The sequence below is a fragment of the Carassius carassius genome, chromosome 32 (assembly GCF_963082965.1).
Source record: "Carassius carassius chromosome 32, fCarCar2.1, whole genome shotgun sequence".
Lineage (NCBI taxonomy): Eukaryota > Metazoa > Chordata > Actinopteri > Cypriniformes > Cyprinidae > Carassius > Carassius carassius.
Genome location: NC_081786.1, coordinates 14,708,308 through 14,727,337, shown reverse-complemented (window position 1 = coordinate 14,727,337; position 19,030 = coordinate 14,708,308). Strand labels below are relative to the sequence as shown.

At 37.6% G+C, this 19,030-nt stretch overlaps 1 protein-coding gene across 2 annotated transcripts in view; it reads right to left on the bottom strand.

Annotated features, from left to right (window-relative positions):
* Positions 1 to 19,030, bottom strand: part of LOC132112792 (MAM domain-containing glycosylphosphatidylinositol anchor protein 2-like) — a 156,435-nt gene that overhangs the window by 61,248 nt on the left and 76,157 nt on the right. For both annotated transcript variants that reach the window (XM_059520456.1, XM_059520455.1), the window contains exons 7-8: positions 13,874 to 14,203; positions 10,240 to 10,533 (exon numbers count right to left, since the gene is read on the bottom strand). In XM_059520456.1, coding sequence (XP_059376439.1) covers positions 10,240 to 10,533; positions 13,874 to 14,203 — 624 coding nt within the window. The remainder of the gene's footprint in view (positions 1 to 10,239; positions 10,534 to 13,873; positions 14,204 to 19,030) is intronic.

Below are 19,030 nucleotides of genomic sequence, written 5' to 3'. Positions count from 1 at the left end.
TCAGGTTCCTTAGAGGGGCCAGGAGGTTAAATCCTTCCCGCCCCCCCCTGTATACCCTCTTGGGACCTGTCTCTAGTGCTTAGATCACTACAGCAGGGCCCTTTCGAGCCTTTGCATTCAGTTGAGCTAAAGTTTCTTTCATTGAAAACTCTGCTCCTGCTTGCACTGGCCTCCATCAAGAGGGTAGGGGACCTGCATGCATTTTCGGTCGACGATTCGTGCCTACAGTTTGGGCCGGCTGACTCCCAGGTAATCCTGAGGCCCCGGCCTGGCTACGTGCCCAAGGTTCCCACAACACCCTTCAAAGACCAAGTGGTGAACCTGCAAGCGCTGCCCCTGGAGGAGGCAGACCCAGCCCTGGCTTTGCTTTGTCCCGTCCGAGCATTAAGGTGCTACGTAGACCGGACACAAAGCTTCAGGACCTCAGACCAGCTCTTTGTCTGTTACGGAGGCCGGCAGAAGGGGAGTGCCGTCTCTAAGCAGAGGATGGACCACTGGATTGTGGATGCCATAACCCTGGCTTATCAGGCTCAGGATGTGCCCTGCCCGTTCAGGTTGCGAGCTCACTCAACTAGAAGTGTTGCATCCTCCTGGGCGCTGGCTCGTGGCGCCTCGCTGACAGATATTTGTAGAGCTGCGGGCTGGGCGACCCCTAACACGTTCGCTAGGTTCTATAGCCTTCGTGTAGAGCCGGTATCCTCCACTAACCCCGGTTAGTGTCGGCTTGCTTAAACCGCTCCAGAGTGTCCGTATTGTAGACCCTGTTGAGATCACCTACACCTAATAGGGGCGCAGGCGGCTCGCACAGGGCACTGGAAGGGGCAGCACCCATGGCGCTTTGATAGGGATCCCATATTCGTCGGTCACCGACGTGGCGTCGAGAGTGACCGACTGAAAGGGAACGTCTCGGTTACGTATGGTAACCCTCGTTCCCTGAAGGAGGGAACGGAGACGCCACGTCCCGTCGCCATGGTTGCTGTACCGCCGCTGAGCTGCCGGGTCCCCGGCTCGGCTCCTCAGCGAAAAACTGGTATGCATTGCACCTGCTGCCCTCTTATACTCACGCAGTGATCAGCGGCAGCTGGATGCAATAATTGCATGCCAATGTGCATTGGCTCGTTTAGTTTACACTCGAAGTAGATTGGTCTATCGAAGCGATATCCCATATTCGTCGGTCACCGACGTGGCGTCTCCGTTCCCTCCTTCAGGGAACGAGGGTTACCATACGTAACCGAGACGTTCTTATTACAGAAATATTGCCAATAACGTTGCAACATCTCACAACTCAAATCACTACTAATAAAACCGAACTGTTTCGCAACTGAAAACTACATGCTTGAGAATAGCAGCACTTCCAGCTTACAAGCAGACGGACTAGTTTCAGTGACGCTACTGCTGAGCGCTGTGGTGAAGGATTTGTGGAACTTTGTGAATGACGCTCATTCTGATTTAGTGAGAAAAAGCTGCTGTGAGGGAGAATCCTCTCGAGAAGTTTCTTCTTCAACCCTGCAGCTTCAAGAATGAGAAGAGGAGAAGGTGGGTTGTTACTGTCAGGGTTTAACTGCAATTATCCCTTCATTAAAATATATTAGATCATTAATAATCAGTCAGCCTTGCCACATTTAGATGCAATTAAAACTTACTTCAGTCCAAGGTGTTGGGAGACCAAGGTGCACGGCAGTCATATTCATCATGTCTTCTTAACTAACATGACGAGAATCCATCATCAAAATCTAATCTCGTGGAAGAATTAACAGTCCCACCGCATCCTCTCTGATAAAAAAGAAGACCCCCCATTCTACAAATAGAAGCTTTTTCTACTGCAAGCCAGGCTTTTTGCACTGTGAGTAGTTGTAAAAAAATGTCACGTCCTGATGAGAGAGGCTCAGCTGTCGGTGAACACTGCTCCTGAGAAAATGGCAATATAAGCTCACTTGACACCTTCTCTATTTTTCCCTCCCTTTCTGTTTATTGTTTCCCTCCTTTTTTGGTCTAGTTCCCCATCAAACACATGTGAGCAACGACAAGAGTGCCAATTGACCTTTACATCTTGCAGCTGTTCGCCTCCTGCAAAAATTGTATGTGATGAGGTTTTGATTCTGGTCACAGTCATCGGTTTTGTGGCAATCATTGTCCGTCTTGCATGAATCAGCATGCGCTTAATCATGGATGGGTAGTTTTTGTCTGTACATGCTCTGAAAATGAATTCAATTAACCCCTTGACTGACGAATGTTGACGATGTTATGTGGTAGGTGGGGTGTCTGTGTCGACACTTCACAAGTGACAGGAGATAATTGGGTTCAAGTGCATTAAAAATACTCCAGTTGTACTGGGATTTGGTCAGGACACTAGATATTAGCCTCACTTTTTGAAAAGTCAGACCTCGGCTTCCAGTTATTTTTTTGTGGCCATTATAAAAATGCAGTTATTTCTGGAGCGATCACTGAATTGCGCATAATTGCATCAGACACACAGAGATGATATAAAGGGACAGTTGTATTACAGCAGACCTTGACACAATGACAGTGGACAGAGGAAGTTCTCCTAGTGGCACTGGAAATGTGGCCAATTTCTGCCAATGTTTCTTTATAGAAAGGGACAATAGAGAGGAGGGAAGAGAATTATTGGGGAACAAGGGGAGGAATGAGATCAGGAATGTTACAGGTCAGTTAGTGTGGGTGCAAACTACTTGGCCGTTATTTGAGAAGGTGGGTGTATTTTGATGCATGACTCATTAACGGCTCAGGTCACTGGGCCAAAAAAATAATAAACAAATAAATAGTTAAATAGGTCTGCTCAAATAAACCAAAAGGTTCAGACAGTTCAAGATTCATTTGCAGCTCAGGTCATTAGGTATAAAATAAAAAAAATTAAATAAATATAAAATAAAAATAAAATACAATAAAACAAACTAAAAATTTTAAATAAAATAGTGCTTTCCACCTCAAAATTAAATATTTTTCACAAAATATTGTAACTTAATTTCACATAATTGTGCAACTTTCATTTCTCAGAACTGCAACTTTCTCATAATTTCAACTTTATTTATCACAATTGTGATTATTTATTTTTTTATCTCCCAATGTTACTTTATATCTCCCAGCATGACTTTATCTCACAATTGCGACTATTTTTCTGAGATGAAAAATCGTGACTTACAATTGTGACCTCACCTACTGTATATATGAAAAGTTCAGATGCAAAAGCCTCTAAGTGCCATTTGACATTTTCTTCTAAAATGAGAATTTTTTACATGCTCCTATGTGATTCAGTAATTTCACTTTTATGGCAAGAAATAGGTTCTTTTCATTGAGTGAAATAACTGAACATAAACATAGGAGCCTGAGAAAAATGCTAATTTTAGAAGAAAATTTCAAACAGCACTTTATACTGTATATCACCTTTATATATCACAGTGTGACATTATATAACTGCATTAATTAGTTTAAACTTAATTTCCATTTCTTGTTTTCTTTGACTGAGCTTTGCTTCAATTGAAGCAGCACAGAGCCAGAGTGTTGCACTTTCAGCAGAAATGAACCTACAAATGATTACTAACAGCTATTTCTGCAAATTATCTGCGAGAATGTATTTTAATATCAAAGACACGCTTCACCTTTAGACCAGAGTCAACAGTAGTCCAGATGAGATGGAAGATTTCATACACAGAATCAAGGACACAGTATCTTCGTGCAAATGATGATCTGATGATCTTCAGATGTCCTCAGGCGGTTCATTTTCAACCTAGCGTTCCATCAGAGCAGGAGTTCAAGGTCAGTGGCAGTCAGCCCTAGAGCTGGAGTGAGTTGTGGTTTTTGAGGAGCAATTAAACTGAATTCTAACAGAAGGCTGAGAGCTATGTACTGTATGTAGAAAGGATGATGCTGAGGTCGTCTTGTTATCATCAGAGCCACAAGCAAAGATTTCTTTAAAGATCAAACTCATCCTTCATGATCAAAAGATAATGCAAACTTGTATCGCAGCTTTTGACTAGCTGAATGGCTGTCACTAAACTGAAGAGATGCAATCATGGAGACACATTCATACAGCAGTCACATGACATATAAATCTGTTAAGCTATTCACAAGCACTTCATTTCACACTGAATAGACCCATTTTAAAAGGTCAATGTCTAAGCCTGTAAAAGAGGCATGCACGAATCAGAATGGCACAATAGGTAAAGACAGCAAAGATCATTAAAAATGTCTTTCTAAAAAATGAGCAGAGGACAAAACACGGGTTGTGAAAATTAGACATGATTTAAGACCTTTACACAGTACAACCTATTGAACAAATGGAAGTACTGTAGAGTATGTCCTTCACAGTCTTGTTTTTATCTACAAGGCTAAACAGTAAGGATGGTCTGATGGCCTGGGGACCGAGAGAGACTGTGCTTAGGGCTATAGATAGATAGAATTTTTTTTTGCATTAGATTACATTTGTTTGTATATATATATATATATATATATATATATATATATATATATATATAAAACCACAAATGCTTATCTTGCATTTATTTATGTTTTATTTATTTAGAAAATAACCAATTGTTTCACTAGATAAGACCCTTATTCCATGGCTGGGAACGTGTAGAGCCATTTGAAGCTGCATTGAAACTGCAGTTTGGACTTTAAAGCCATTGGTCCCTGCTGAAGTCCTAGGGTTTTTTTCCCTCCAAAACCTTAATTTCTTTTTGACTGGAAAAAGAAAGGCACACTATAAAAAATGCTTTTCAAGCTTAGATTTGTTTTTGTTTGGCTTCCAGCAAAAATATCTAAAAATTCTAAAATCAAGAAGGAGTTTATAGACAGGTAAAAATTATTGTCCTGTTTTCAGAAAAAATTAAGTTTGAAAAGCATTTTTTGCAGAGCACAAACATCTTGGATGACATATGGTTGAGAATATTATCAGGAAAAAATTATTCTGGAAGTGAATCCTTTAAAGATAATTTGTGTTTTAAGTTTTAAGTTACTAATGCACTAATAATTTTAATCTTTTATGTTACCAGTGCAATAGAAATAAGCCAATGGTTTATTGCATTTTTTTTCCTCTTCTCAACAGTTTTTTAAGTGTATGGGATAGTAGCTTTTTTGTACAGTTTGTAAACTTGTCAAATAATTGTAAATAACAATAATCATTATTATTATTATTATTATCGTAATTATTAATAATATAAATACTGTACATTTTCCCATTTAAAGAAAACAACAATATGGCCTACATGCATTCCTTTTGAACCAAATAATGAATTTATCTCCTACATGTGGACAAATTAAATAGGTCTACATGCAAAGTCAGAAGTCAAACCAAAGTAATAGTCCAGATGGATTTATATACTGTCCAGAAATGAGCTTCAACTGTTCAGCTTTTAATTCTGTCCAGAAATGATATTATCCTGATTAAATGATGATGAAAAAAGGGGAAAATCCAAGTTAGCAGATGGCCTTCAGGCATTAACCTCTGCACTATGTGTTCTGTGACATGAGGGCAGGGTTTCATTTTATTACCAATATAACAAAAGCAATGTAGATTTGAAGGGCTTTGACAGAGCGAAATCCAGGGCAATTTCTCTGATGGACAACCAAACCCCTCCTCGTTTACTCACACAAAACATGCTCACTCTGTACACTCGCCACACTTTCTCTCGCACTGTCATTATTCCGCCTCTATCTATTCCTCCCTCACTTTTTCAGGATCTGTCTTCATGCTTCTTTTATCCCACCTTTCCTCTCTCTCTCTGTCTGTCTCCACCTCTGCAGTTCTAGCGCTTGCTGCAGGACCCGTTCAGCTGTCACAGACATAAGCAGACATTATCCACTGGCATACATTTGTGCCTTGGACTTCTGCAAGTAATGACTGCAGCATTAGGATTACCTCTGGACCCCCCCTCTACTATTCAACTGCAATCATTCTGTCTGTGATGGAGGGGGAGGAAGCGGCCTTTATCACACTGAGCGAGATGACATAAGTTAGAGTGGTGGAGAATGAGTCATCAAATACAGTCACTCTTTCTGAGCGGCTAATGCTTATGCTAGCTTGGCTTTTGTTGAGCAGGAAATGATGGCTTTGCTAAAGAGCTTGTATCTGTCATCAGACTACTACTAACGGGGAGATGTGTAACATATATGGCGGCTTCAAATGGAGATTTGAAGAATGCGTTTAAAGGGACAGTACACCTAAAAATTTAAATTCTGTTATGTCATTCCAAACATGTTTGACTTTGTTTCTTCTGTGGTACACAAAAAGATAAATATGAAATAATGTACTGTTATTTTTTCTTTGAAGTTTGAAAAAGAAGGGAAATGAACCATAAAAGTGGTCCACACAACTGTGCTTTATTCCAGATCTTCTGAATCATACAATGACTTTGTGTGAGAAACAGACTCCAGTGAGTTGTTGAGACAAAAACTGCTGTGACAGGATCAGTGAATCAATGAGTTGAATCAGAAAAACAGATGAGTCTGATCAGTGAATGAATCATTCAAACTGGTCTGATGAGCTGAATCAAGGGATTCAGTGAAAAGAAATTAGACTTCATGAATACACTGAGGGGAGTTAGAGTTGATGTTAAGATGTTAAATTAAATTCTTGTTCTGTTCCTCACTTAAAGCCATCGAATATCAGGACTGCTACAATACTTGCAATCAACCAAGGTAACGAAACATCACGTTTATCTGGTGTGGTGTGAAACATGCAAGAAGTAATGTAATTTAGAGTCTAAGTTGCGTTTATGACTCTTTTCCAGTGCTTCTGTGTCCCTTTTGAAGCTTAAAAAGTCTCCATTCATTGTACTTGCTTTTAAAAAACGACTAGTATATTCTTCAAAATATCTCTGTTTGTGTTCCTCAGAAGAAAGGATGTGTTTGGGTAAAGTATAAGCTAATTTCTAAAGGACAAAAATGCTGCTGTCTGCATAAAGACTAAGAAAAATTGAACTGCCAAGATTATAACAGTCATCTGTGACAAAGTACTTCACTGGAGAGCAGAGTTTTGAATTATAATATCATGGCCCAAAAAGCAGGTGACAACTGACAAGCATTTCCCCCACCAAGAAAATGATTAGATTTCAAACAAGCATTCATTTTATGTCGAAATAATAACAATAATCCGAAAGCAAAGTGCGATGGGTTTACACAAATTTCACGAGCCGTTCTACTGTGTTCATTAGTTTTCTTTAAGCCAGTGCAATATGCAAAGGTCAGGATTATTTGATTCACCTAAACAGGACGTAATGATCACACATGCTGAATTCATAGTAGGGTGTAACAAAAGGCAAAGCTCGGTGGGAGTGGGCAATTACAGAGAAACAAAATAAACGCAGCGAATCGTGACTAACAAACAAAATCACTGACTCGGAGCACAACGGGAAATGCACAAAGGCTATGTCAGACCAATCTGGAGAGCCTGAAGACATTAGAGAAGTAAAATGCTGACACAAGATAGTATTGTGAAGTTTTATTTAAAATTCAAGCCAGAATGATTTTTTGTAGCTCTATACAGTTTTAGCAATTATATCTTGAAGTGCTGGGCACTTTACAGCCGACACTACATTGTGTTCCTTCATATATTTTAAAGATATTTTGAAGATTGCTGGTAATCAAACAGTTGGTGGTTGCCACTGACTTCCATGGTATTTTTTTCCTACTATGAAAGTCAATGGCAACCACCAACTGTTTGATTACCAGCAATCTTCAAAATATCTTCTTTTATGTTCAACATAAGAAGGCAACCCATACAGGCTTGGAACGACATGGGGTGAGTAAATGATGACATGAAATTTTCATTTTTGGGGGATCTATCCCTTTAAATGAAATCTGTCTTCTAGCACAATGCATTGTTAAAGGGTTAGTTCGCCCAATTTGCAAAATTATGTCATTAATAACTTACCCTCATGTTGTTCCAAACCCGTTTGACCTCCGTTTATTTTTGGAACACAGTTTAAGATATTTTAGATTTAGTCAGAGAGCTCTTAGTCCCTCCATTGAAGCTGTGTGTACGGTATACTGTCCATGTCCAGAAAGGTAAGAAAAATTTATAATTTTCTGAAGCATCGAAAATACATTTTGGTCCAAAAATAGCAAAAACTACGACTTTATTCAGCATTGTCTTCTCTTCCGTGTCTGTTGTAAGACAGTTCAAAACAAAGCAGTTTGTCATATCCGGTTCGTGAACGAATCATTCGATGTAACTGGATCTTTTTGAAACAGTTCACCAAATCGAACTGAATCGTTTTAAACGGTTCATGTCTCCAATACGCATTAATTCACAAATGACTGAAGCTGTTAACTTGTTTAATGTGGCTGACACTTCCTCTGAGTTCAAACAAACCAATATCTCGGAGTAATTCATTTACTCAAACAGTACACTGACTGAACTGCTGTGAAGAGAGAACTGAAGATGAACACCGAGCCGAACCAGATAATGACTTGTTCACGAGTCAAGAACCGTTTCTGTCAGACGTGTCCGATTCGAGAACCGAGGAGCTGATGATGCTGCGCATGTGTGATTCAGCGTGAAGCAAACCGACACACAGAGCGTCTGAACCGAACTGATTCTTTTGGTGATTGATTCTGAACTGATTCTGTGCTAATGTTATGAGCCCAGGTAAACCGAAGGCTTGCAATCATCGCCAATGACGCCATTACGTTGAGCGCAAAAGAACCGGTGAACCGTTTTCTTCAACCGGTTCATTGAATCGAACTGTCAGAAAGAACTACTGGTGATCAAAAAAAACCCCCGATGCAACTGGTTCTTGACTCGTGAACGAGTCATTATCTGGCTCGGCTCGGTGTTCATCTTCAGTTCTCTCTTCACAGCAGTTCAGTCAGTGTACTGTTTGAGTACATGAATTACTCTGGGATATTGGTTTGTTTTACCTCAGAGGGAGTGTCAGCCACATTAAACAAGTTAACAGTTTCAGTCATTTGTGGATTAATGCGTATTGGAGACGCGAACCGTTTAAAACGATTCAGTTCGATTTGGTGAACTGGTTCAAAAAGATCCGGTTACATCGAATGATTCGTTCGAGAACCGGATATGACAAACTGCTTTGTTTTGAACTCTCTCACAACAGACACGGAAGAGAAGACAATGCTGAATAAAGTCGTAGTTTTTCTATTTTTGGACCAAAATGTATTTTCGATGCTTCAAAATATTCTAACTGACTCTCTGATGTCACATGGACTACTTTGATGATGTTTTTCTTACCTTTCTGGACATGGACAGTATACCATACACACAGTTTCAATGGAGGGACTGAGAGCACTTGGACTAAATGTAAAATATCTTAAACTGTGTTCCGAAGATAAATGGAGGTCTTACTGGTTTGGAACAACATGAGGATGAGTTGTTAATGACATAATTTTCATTTTTGGGTGAACTATCCCTTTAATAAAGGCATATACAGAGGTCATTGAAATTTTTTTTGAGGTAATTTTCTTTGATACAAAAAGGATGAAACGTGTTTAAATGCGTGAATAGTCCTGAAATGCTGATTTTTTACAAAGCAGAACTGTCATGCAATACAGTACACGTAAGAGCGGTGGCTAGGAACAAAGCACTCAAGAAGGCCAACTGGATAAAAGACTCAATACAGTCTGCCTCGGAAAGAGCTTTATACTGTATGTCATTATTGCTTCCAACACATGCCCATTACCATGCAAGTTATTAACAAGATGACAGGTGCATTACGGGAAAAACAGATCTTTCTGACATCTCTTAAATGCCAGATACTTAATAAAAATCTCTTCACATACTTTAGATGGAAGTTTATGCAATATTTAATTTGCATTATGACTATAATTTGATATTCTTTGAAATGTAGGGGAGAATAAGGAAATGTTTTTCACTCTCCCCATAAATGATTATTAACACTTACATCTGAGACTCTAACTTGCCTGTATTTTTCAAGTCAAACTAAGTCAAAGTCCTCTTTGGCAATTCATCCAGGCTATGCTTTGATAATATGGAATTCATTACATTGCATTAACATCTGCACCTGCGCTAATTGAATCTGTGAGTCTTAATGAGACATGCAGAAAAGATCGGCAATGTGCATCGCTCACCAAGGTTGTCTGTAATTACAATTAATGATGCCCCTATACTTTTCTTCATTTATTTCTACAGAAAATTAATGGTTTGCCAATCAACCTCGACAGAAACGTATGTTCTAGCCTGAATGTAAGTTAATTAGGTCCACTAAAAGTGCATGAGCAACAAACACGTCCATTACTTACACAGCACTATGAGCTCCATGATGGCCTCTCGGGGTTTGACGTTGAAGCCGTTGTACTGGCTGGTTTGGCAGCGGTATGTGCCTGCCATCTCACGGGAGACGTTGACAATGCGCAGAACTCCGTCGTAGCTTTCTGTTTGCATGTTTCCATCCGGCATGGGTACTTCTTTATCGGCACGGGACCAAAGGATGATGGGTTTGGGTTTGCCGGAGACCAGGCACTGCAGCTCTACTGTGTCGCCCTCCTGAGAGAGCAAAGGGGACTTTTCTTGTGGGACGGTCAGGTTGGGTGGAACTAGAAGAGAGCAGATGATGATCACAATATTCATATTATAATGAGCTATGAAAATATCCCAATGCATCATTTCAATGCAGAAAATATCTTACTGTACGTATAAATCATTAGGCCTGGAATGGAATGTTCCGGGTTCAATATCATTTATCACATAATGATATAATTACCAGAAAAAAATTACATAAACTACAAAAGTTTGTATAATACACTACTCAAAATTTGGGATTGGGAAGTTTTTTTTTAATGTTTAGTGTCTTATAGGGGTGGTCGATATACCAGTAGACACGATCAAAGATCAGAAATTTGTCAACCAATTAGAGATTTTGGACTATTGTCTCTATTGTGGTTACACGCTCACTTGACGTTGCTATATACTACAAAGTCATTAAAGCATTTGCAGTAAACAATTTTTCAAAAACATTTTTTTCAAAAAACATAAACAATTTTTAGCACTGCGGTTTAAAAACAACTGACTTCATGCAATCAGCAGTGAAAGAGAACTCATTTCGCTATATGTGTGTGCTGAGACGGTGCACATAGAGCATGGGAGTATTGAATGGAGCTATTTTTGCCGCTTTACAGGCCTTGAATGGTTAAATACACACACTTGCATGTGTCAAAATGCCATCTTTGGAAGTAGCCTCATAAACACAGTAATTTAGGTCTTAAATAAAAGCAAACAGCTGTGAAAAAAACACCTGTGTGACAGTATATTAGATCCAGTTAGATCTTAAAGTGACAGCTGTGTAATATTCCTGCTGTCTCAATCACATACTTTAATATTATATTTATTCAAATATGATTTTTTTAATATTAATTAATTGTTTATATTTGATTTTTAAATTATAATTTTAGCTAGTTCACCATTTTTGCAGTCTGTGACTACAAATCTAGGTAAATAAACATCTAGTTATTCATCACAGATATAACATATGTAAAATCAGTTTTGCCAGTAAATCAAGAAAGACATCCTATCAGCCACCAGGTGTCAGATAAAAACATTTCTGGCTGGTTTTCACCATCAGGGGACAAGGGAATATTGTTGCGCTCAGATGAAGGCTGGTTGTAAGTCCAGGTGCGTGAAAACCAGTAAAATGTAGAAGAGACTGTTGATGGTTCGCACTCTGAAAAACTAGACAAAGTCTTTAACAAAAAGAATTTTTCACCGTCAGACATCATAAACGTATGCAGACAACAGGAAGGAGACACGGTTTATGTTCTTCTGCTGATTCCAGACAACAGTCTGGCAAACTACCGGCTCAGCTCCATGTAAACAAGGATGTTTTCACCTTTTTTCTTGGTATCCTAGCATATACATTGTGCAAAGGTTACTGGGTTTACAGGCTTTTATCTCTGTTGCATTGTCAAGACGACAAAAGATTGAATATAATTTTACACAGACATAGATAGTAAGCTATTCTACTACTTTAGTCTTATGTCAATACATATTGTAAATACTGTCAAGCTATAGGTTTGTAGTTTAACATTTATTGCCGCCTAATTTACTTATATTGTAATAGTTTCTTCCTTAACTAAAAGATGAAACAAACTTATTATTCAGTTGTAATGGATAAATGCTAGTGACCGACTCTACCTTGTATTCAACCTGTACCATTCCTTCAAATGTTGACAGGCACTTAGGATGTCCAGGTCCAATGGAATGTGAGTTTACCACATCAAATCCCCAAATGACTGAGCAATTTGACCAGAACACTTTCCACCAACTATTTTGATTGAGTCCAGACCTCAGAAACCGCAGGGTCAGGTTGATGTGATGACATGCTCGGTGAAACAGGGCATCTGAAGACGTCTACATCTTCAACAATGCCACCAGTTCCTCTGAAATTAGCCACTGGGGTGCAACACCGGCCCTTTCCATTAAACATGAATCTTACTTTACTGTACACAAAGCATATGGACATGAAGTGTCCAAGTCTCCAAAGCCCACTTCAGAAGCTCAACATCATTAATAAAAGAGCTACTGGAAAAAAGGGCCCTAGTTGAGTAAGGAGGATGAGTGGGTTTTTCAGTGATTCTCTTAAAAAAAAAACAGAAGAAACTTCATACAGTACAAGAAATGAATTGTCATAATGAAACCTATCATGCACGTATGAAATGTGGGATGTGAAAGATGATGACAAAAACAGATAAATACTGTACAGTGAATTTTTTTTTTCCTCCTTTAGAGATAAAAGACAAATGTATTTTCTCTCCTACATAAGGTGAGGGGGAAAAACAGATTTATATGAATGGATGGTAATGAGTACAGGACCAAAAAAAAAAAAGAGGAGAACAAAGTTGAATGTATTTCCGATTGCAACTGCAGGGAGCCTGGTGGGAGAGAGATCTTGCATCTGCAGGTTGATTAAGCATGGCTTCTTTAGCAGACCCAGGGCAAACAAACAAAAAAACTAATAAACAAACACAGAATATTTTGCATAATGAAATGAGTCAGAAAATAAATCACATTACCCATTTTGGCTACATTAAAAATCCTGAAACAGTATTATCTATGTTTTGTGATGAAAAAACAACAACAACCTTTTAGATCGACGTTCATATCATTAAAATGTCATCAGAGAGGGAGGCTGAGATTATTTTGTTTTATTAAAGCTATAAAACCGTAATGTGCTGAAACAGTCCGTAAAACAATATTAAATGTAATCACCGTACAAAACTGATCTCAATAATAAATAATTTTGTAGTTGTACCGAAGAGTCTTGACGTTGCACCATTAACCCCATTTTCACTGCAATTTTTTTTCATTTACTCAGTTATGCATGCATGATTTCTAATTAATTGCTATTTAGAATGAATAAATCCATGTTACTGTAAGTGTTGAAGCTTGTTAAAACATGGAAATTCAAAGACTGATGTTCTCAGTAAATCTCTTTGAATCCTCATGGCAGTGATATTTAACAGCTTCAGGTATGTGAACTTTTTGATGTCCTGGTTACAGTATTGTTATTGTTAACTAAATCTTAAACTATTAAAACATGTTTTGGTAATTTAAATAAAACAGAACTAAAATACAATATAAATACTACAAGAAAAACTTCTTGGTTATTTCAACATTATTGTTGTGTCAACATTATTATGTTATTTTATTATTTAATATTAAACTGTGTTATGGATTCCATTCCAAGGGTGGGCACTTGGATATGTAGAGTGGGCACATAAAGTCAAATAAAATGAAAACAAAATGCTGCCAGAATTTTTTTAAATATATAAAATGTAATGCAAAATAATTTACCATGCCATCTTGAATATGATAAAATTGTCAAAGTTATCTCAAAAGAGGAAAACCAGCTATTACCGGTAAAGGATATGAATAACTCACCAGTGGTGGAGGAGATGTTGACGTCTATGCTGATCTCTGGAATCCCTCCGTTCTTTAGTGAGGCCACACAGCTGTAAGTGCCAAAGTCAGTAAACTTGAGGTCGATGATATCGAGATTTGTGGTTCCTGGGGCAACATCTGGGTCAGTCTGGGTAATGACCATGCGCTCTGAGCTACGCAGCGGACGGCCGTTCTTCAGCCAGCTGAACATCAGCTCCTCAGGCGGCGTGGCCTCCACCTGACAGGATATCTTCACCTCTCTGCCGATCTGGATGTTGTCATCATTATGATAGGGGTCGGGTGTGATCCAGAACCGGCCCTTCTTCAGAGCTATGTGGACAGAAAGAAATGCAAATGATTTAACATCAGTGAAAATTCAGGTCATGAGGATATATATATTAACTCTTTCCAGACCAGCATTTTTAAAAAAAAAAGTTGCCAACCACTGCCAGCGATTTTGATGATTCATCAAATTTGATGGCCTCTAGTATATTTTGATGCATGAATATTTGAATATGCAATACACCAAAATAAAGATCAGAGCCTCTACTTTTAAACATACAAAAAAATATCTGTTTTATTCTAGCTTAAAGCATTCTTTCAACACTTGAATATAGTTATGTTTCATAAAAATGCATAATTCTGGGCAAAAAGTTGGGAAAAAAATCAAATATTTTATCAAAAACTATACATGGATAATATTCAGCATAAATAAGCATAAATGCAGTAAATCGCTTCCATCAAAACCTCCAAAGCTTGCACAGACATGTACCACTTCCTGGAACAACAGTTTACTCTGTAACGTTACGCAGTTTTTATTTATATGCTGTCTATTCCTGATGATCACATTATTTTTCATATGCATCTGTTAACATAAGAGATTGCTTATTTCTCCATCTTGTTCATGTCTGTTTTTGTTCAGGAGGTTTTGTACTCATTTAGAAGATGTGTAATAGTGCCCCTGAGTGTGGAAACAAAAAAAGAGTTGTCTTCTAAATGTCGAGATAACTCGTCAATGGCGGGGAAAGAGTTAATATATGCCCAATATAATATATATATATATATATATATATATATATAATATTGCTCACAAGGTTTCTACCCTGATTTACTGCATACGTCAAATGTCTCATCTCAAGCACTGAATTTTGCAATAAAAGTAAATTTAAAAGGAGGAAATATAGAAGTACAGTAAAATATTTTGTTTCATATTACATATTTTTAGCATTTAGTATTTAGTTAACAATTTCAGTATGACATTTATATAAGAAGTTGAACTGCATTAGTTTTAATCAATTCCTGGTACATTAAAACCTGGTGCTGAAAAAACACACATTCATGAAGGCACTTTCATCTTATCAGTTTGCTCAAGAAGCAGTAACACACTGGACATTTCTCATCATGAAGTCTCTTAATCTCTTCATACGATATTTGTACTGCACAGTTAATGATGCATTAAATGCAGTGCGTCAGTTTACATAGCTAAAAGGTCTTTTGTTAATGTAACTTCAAATCAGTTTAATGTATAACGCTTTCCCACAATCCATTCAAGCCATTATTACTGCGACAAGCCAATGATATAAAAATGACAAAACAAAAAAAATCTTAATAAAACACCCATGGACTATTTTAAAGCCTGTGAATACAGCACAAATAAAGCTGGATCTTAAAATACACCATCCCGCTATCACCCCACAATAAGGTGAGAAATAAACAGAAGGCCCCTCCAGACACAAAACACGTGACATTATTTTGATGAGGGAATGTCATGGAGTCACACACTTTCTGTGTTCAGAGAAGAACAGACGATTCCTTTCACAGAACCTCAATCCTTTGACAATGACATTGAGAAGAGCTCTGACTCAACCATACTGACATATACAACGCTGGAAGTGATGTAAGAGCGGCGTGACATGACACACCACCCCACACTTGCTACTGAGTGAATCTTTGCAAGGTTGAATTGAGAGATCTCGCGCACTTTGTCTCCCATTTAGAAATAACTCAAACTTAAAGCTACACTAGACTGAACAGCAGCTATTTTAGGATCTTTATGGGTTAAATCCACACAATAAATAAATTGAAACAGTATCCTGCTGTTCTCAAGAAAAAGGTGTCAACATAAAATCAAAACTCACAGTAATTACTTCCCTAATAAACAAACTTAATTTTTAATTAGTAATATCCATAGCTAAGAACTTCATTTGGACAACTTTAAAGGCGATTTTCTCAATATTTAGATTTTATTGCACTCTCAGATTCCAGATTTTCAAATAGTTGTATCTCGACCAAATATTGTCCTATACTATCAATTTATTGTTTTATTTTTTTTTACAAAATTTACCCTTATGACTGGTTTTATGGTCAAGGGTCACATATACATACACATATCCATTCAGTATGATTTTTTATGTTTTTGAAAACATTTATACTTGCTTAGTGAAGTTGTATTTATGATTTAAACAAAATACAGTAAAACTACTTTACAACTAGGGCAGGACATGATTTTATCCATTAGGAACTGATTAAATAGTCAAAATAGTATACTTTTTTAATGTATGTATATTTTTTTCAACCTCTCTTCATCTGAGAAACAGACCAAATCTGATCAGTTCCTAATGGATAAAATCAAGTCCTGCCCTACATTTTTACTTGTTCCATTGGGAAATGTCACATTCCACAAGTAAAATGGGTTGTGAATGCAATTTTTCTAAAGTCACATCGACTTCGATAAAAGAAACCAGAAATCTTGTAAATCTGAAGTTTTTTTTTAATCTTTATTAGTACTCTCTGCTCTCTTCTCAACAAGAGTAAAGGGGTCAGAGACACACAGGCAAATGTCTTTGCCTCTTGTGGGATCCCAAATCTCAAGCTAGCCATGAGCCAAAGCAAAACAGCAAAATTTCATTTCCAAGTCATTTCTAAAAAAAAAAAAATGCTGTGTATCTGGCCCTAATTATTAATCAGTCGCTGAATTAATTAAAAACAGCTTTTATGAGATCTTATTAACCAATTTATGTGCATTTGTGCTGCACATTTTACAAGCTGTTACAATCTGGACTCTTAAGAAAGGATGTTTCAAGGTGGAATACGATGCTGATACTGCCAGAGACTGCGAATATTACAAGATAGACGATAATAAAGAGCTGCAACTTTGCAGCGTTGCTTTATGCAAGGTTCAGCTTGGAAAGCCTTGCCTTACTGGTCAATTTGCAACTTAATCAATAGAGTAATATTGTGGTGAGATAGCTGCGTGCTCTTTGGTGACCCCATAAAACTTGCAGGGTGTTAATGTTTTCGAGTCCAGTTTCTTCGCATGAGTTCTGTCATTATCAAAAGCACTGCTGGTAAGCAATTACCAAGAGACAAGCTGCGTAATCTTTCCAGAACATTTAAAGTCAGGTTGCTACACGTCGAGAGTTTGAGGATGATTTCATACAGTAATCCGCTGTAATAATAACATCTCTTGAAATTTCAAAAATGCTTAAAATGGAAATCCAACTTTTTGCTTCTACTTTTAATGAGCTTTCCAACAGAAGACTACTGTATATCAAGGAGCTCCTAAGAGACAGAATAATGGTTTCTCTCCACCATTTGCACCTGTGTTTTGTAGCTGTTTGTTTTATGAAGTGCCAGGGAATGAATTAAGACTTCACCTTCAATTACTGCATTCTTTTTGCATGGAATGCACACAATAATAATGCATTTGCAATGCTCAAAGATTGTTCCTTCCTGGGATCAAATACATGCAAAGGATATTGAAGAATGCATTTTGAATGATTTTGTTTTGGATATGTCCTTTCTTTGTGATATTATAATTAGTTAGCAGTTTCCTCAGCTAAGCACAGATCATTGTCAAACATGCTCTTGTAGCATTATATGAGAATCAATAATCCTTTTGACTAGCCCTGTAGTCATGCATTCTGAGTGAATGGTTGGGAAAAGTCTTTTCACTGATGAATATTAGGTGCCGCACACAAGCACTTTTCTTTATTATAATATCTTACATAATCAAGAGGGGTTTCAGACTTACTCTGCGATGCTGAATATTCAAAAAGTGTTTTTAATTTTGAAATCGTCACAGTGATGCAGGAAGGAAGGTAAAGACAGGAGGTGCAGTTCAAACTCACCTTGTTTAATGAACAAACTTAGAACAAGGGCAGAATGGTGAGTGAATATATATATATATATATATATATATATATATATATATATATATATATTAGGGGTGTGACGAGATCTCGCGAGACACATCGGATCTCGTGAGATTTCATGCCACGAGATCTAGTCACACTCCTAATATATATATAAAATCACAGAGCTAGGTCATGACTGGTCTCGCGAGAACGTGATGATATCCTCGCCCAGACCTTTCAATCAGTGGTGGTATGTAAGATATTTTATGTTCACATCAGGCAAGTGGACTCATGATAAGCAAGGAAATTATGCAGTGTAGTCTATATCCAGTCATAATAGAATTAACAGTTTTACGCAGTATGTCAAGGAATTTGTCAAACTTTGAAGCCGTTGTTAACTGAGAAGATGCGCAAATAAACGCTGAAAATGAAGTGGATTTGCGCATCTTCTCAGTTAACAACGGCTCCGTGTAGTAACAGCTGCTCTATGTGAAATCACGCACCTGAGGGAATTTACCGCTGATTAGAGAACCGGCTTTACTGACGAGATGCGCATAACGATCGGCCGATCGTGATCGGAGCAGCCCTAATATATATATATATTTATATATGTGATATTTATATAAAAATATTACACTTGCTTTCTCCCTATAGAAGAAGTTTAATGGGACTGAATTTGTATTTAACGTGATTACAATTTAATAGAAAATGTTGATTAAACTGATAATTATACAATGTTTCCTTTACACGATTATTCAAACTGAGAACATAGAAAGTAACATTATTACTAACATTGGTATATCACAAATTTAAGCACTCTCAAAAAAACAAAACTATTGTTATAATCACTGAAGCTGTATAAACGGTGAAATTAATCTCTTCCTTACATTATACATACATCTGTGCTTTGTTGTGTATGATGAGAGAATTCAGTCTGGGAACGCTCGTGCACTCAACAAAACTGATGAATTTGAATGATGACTCATCTGAACGCCTCTGATTGGCCATTACATTCCTAAAC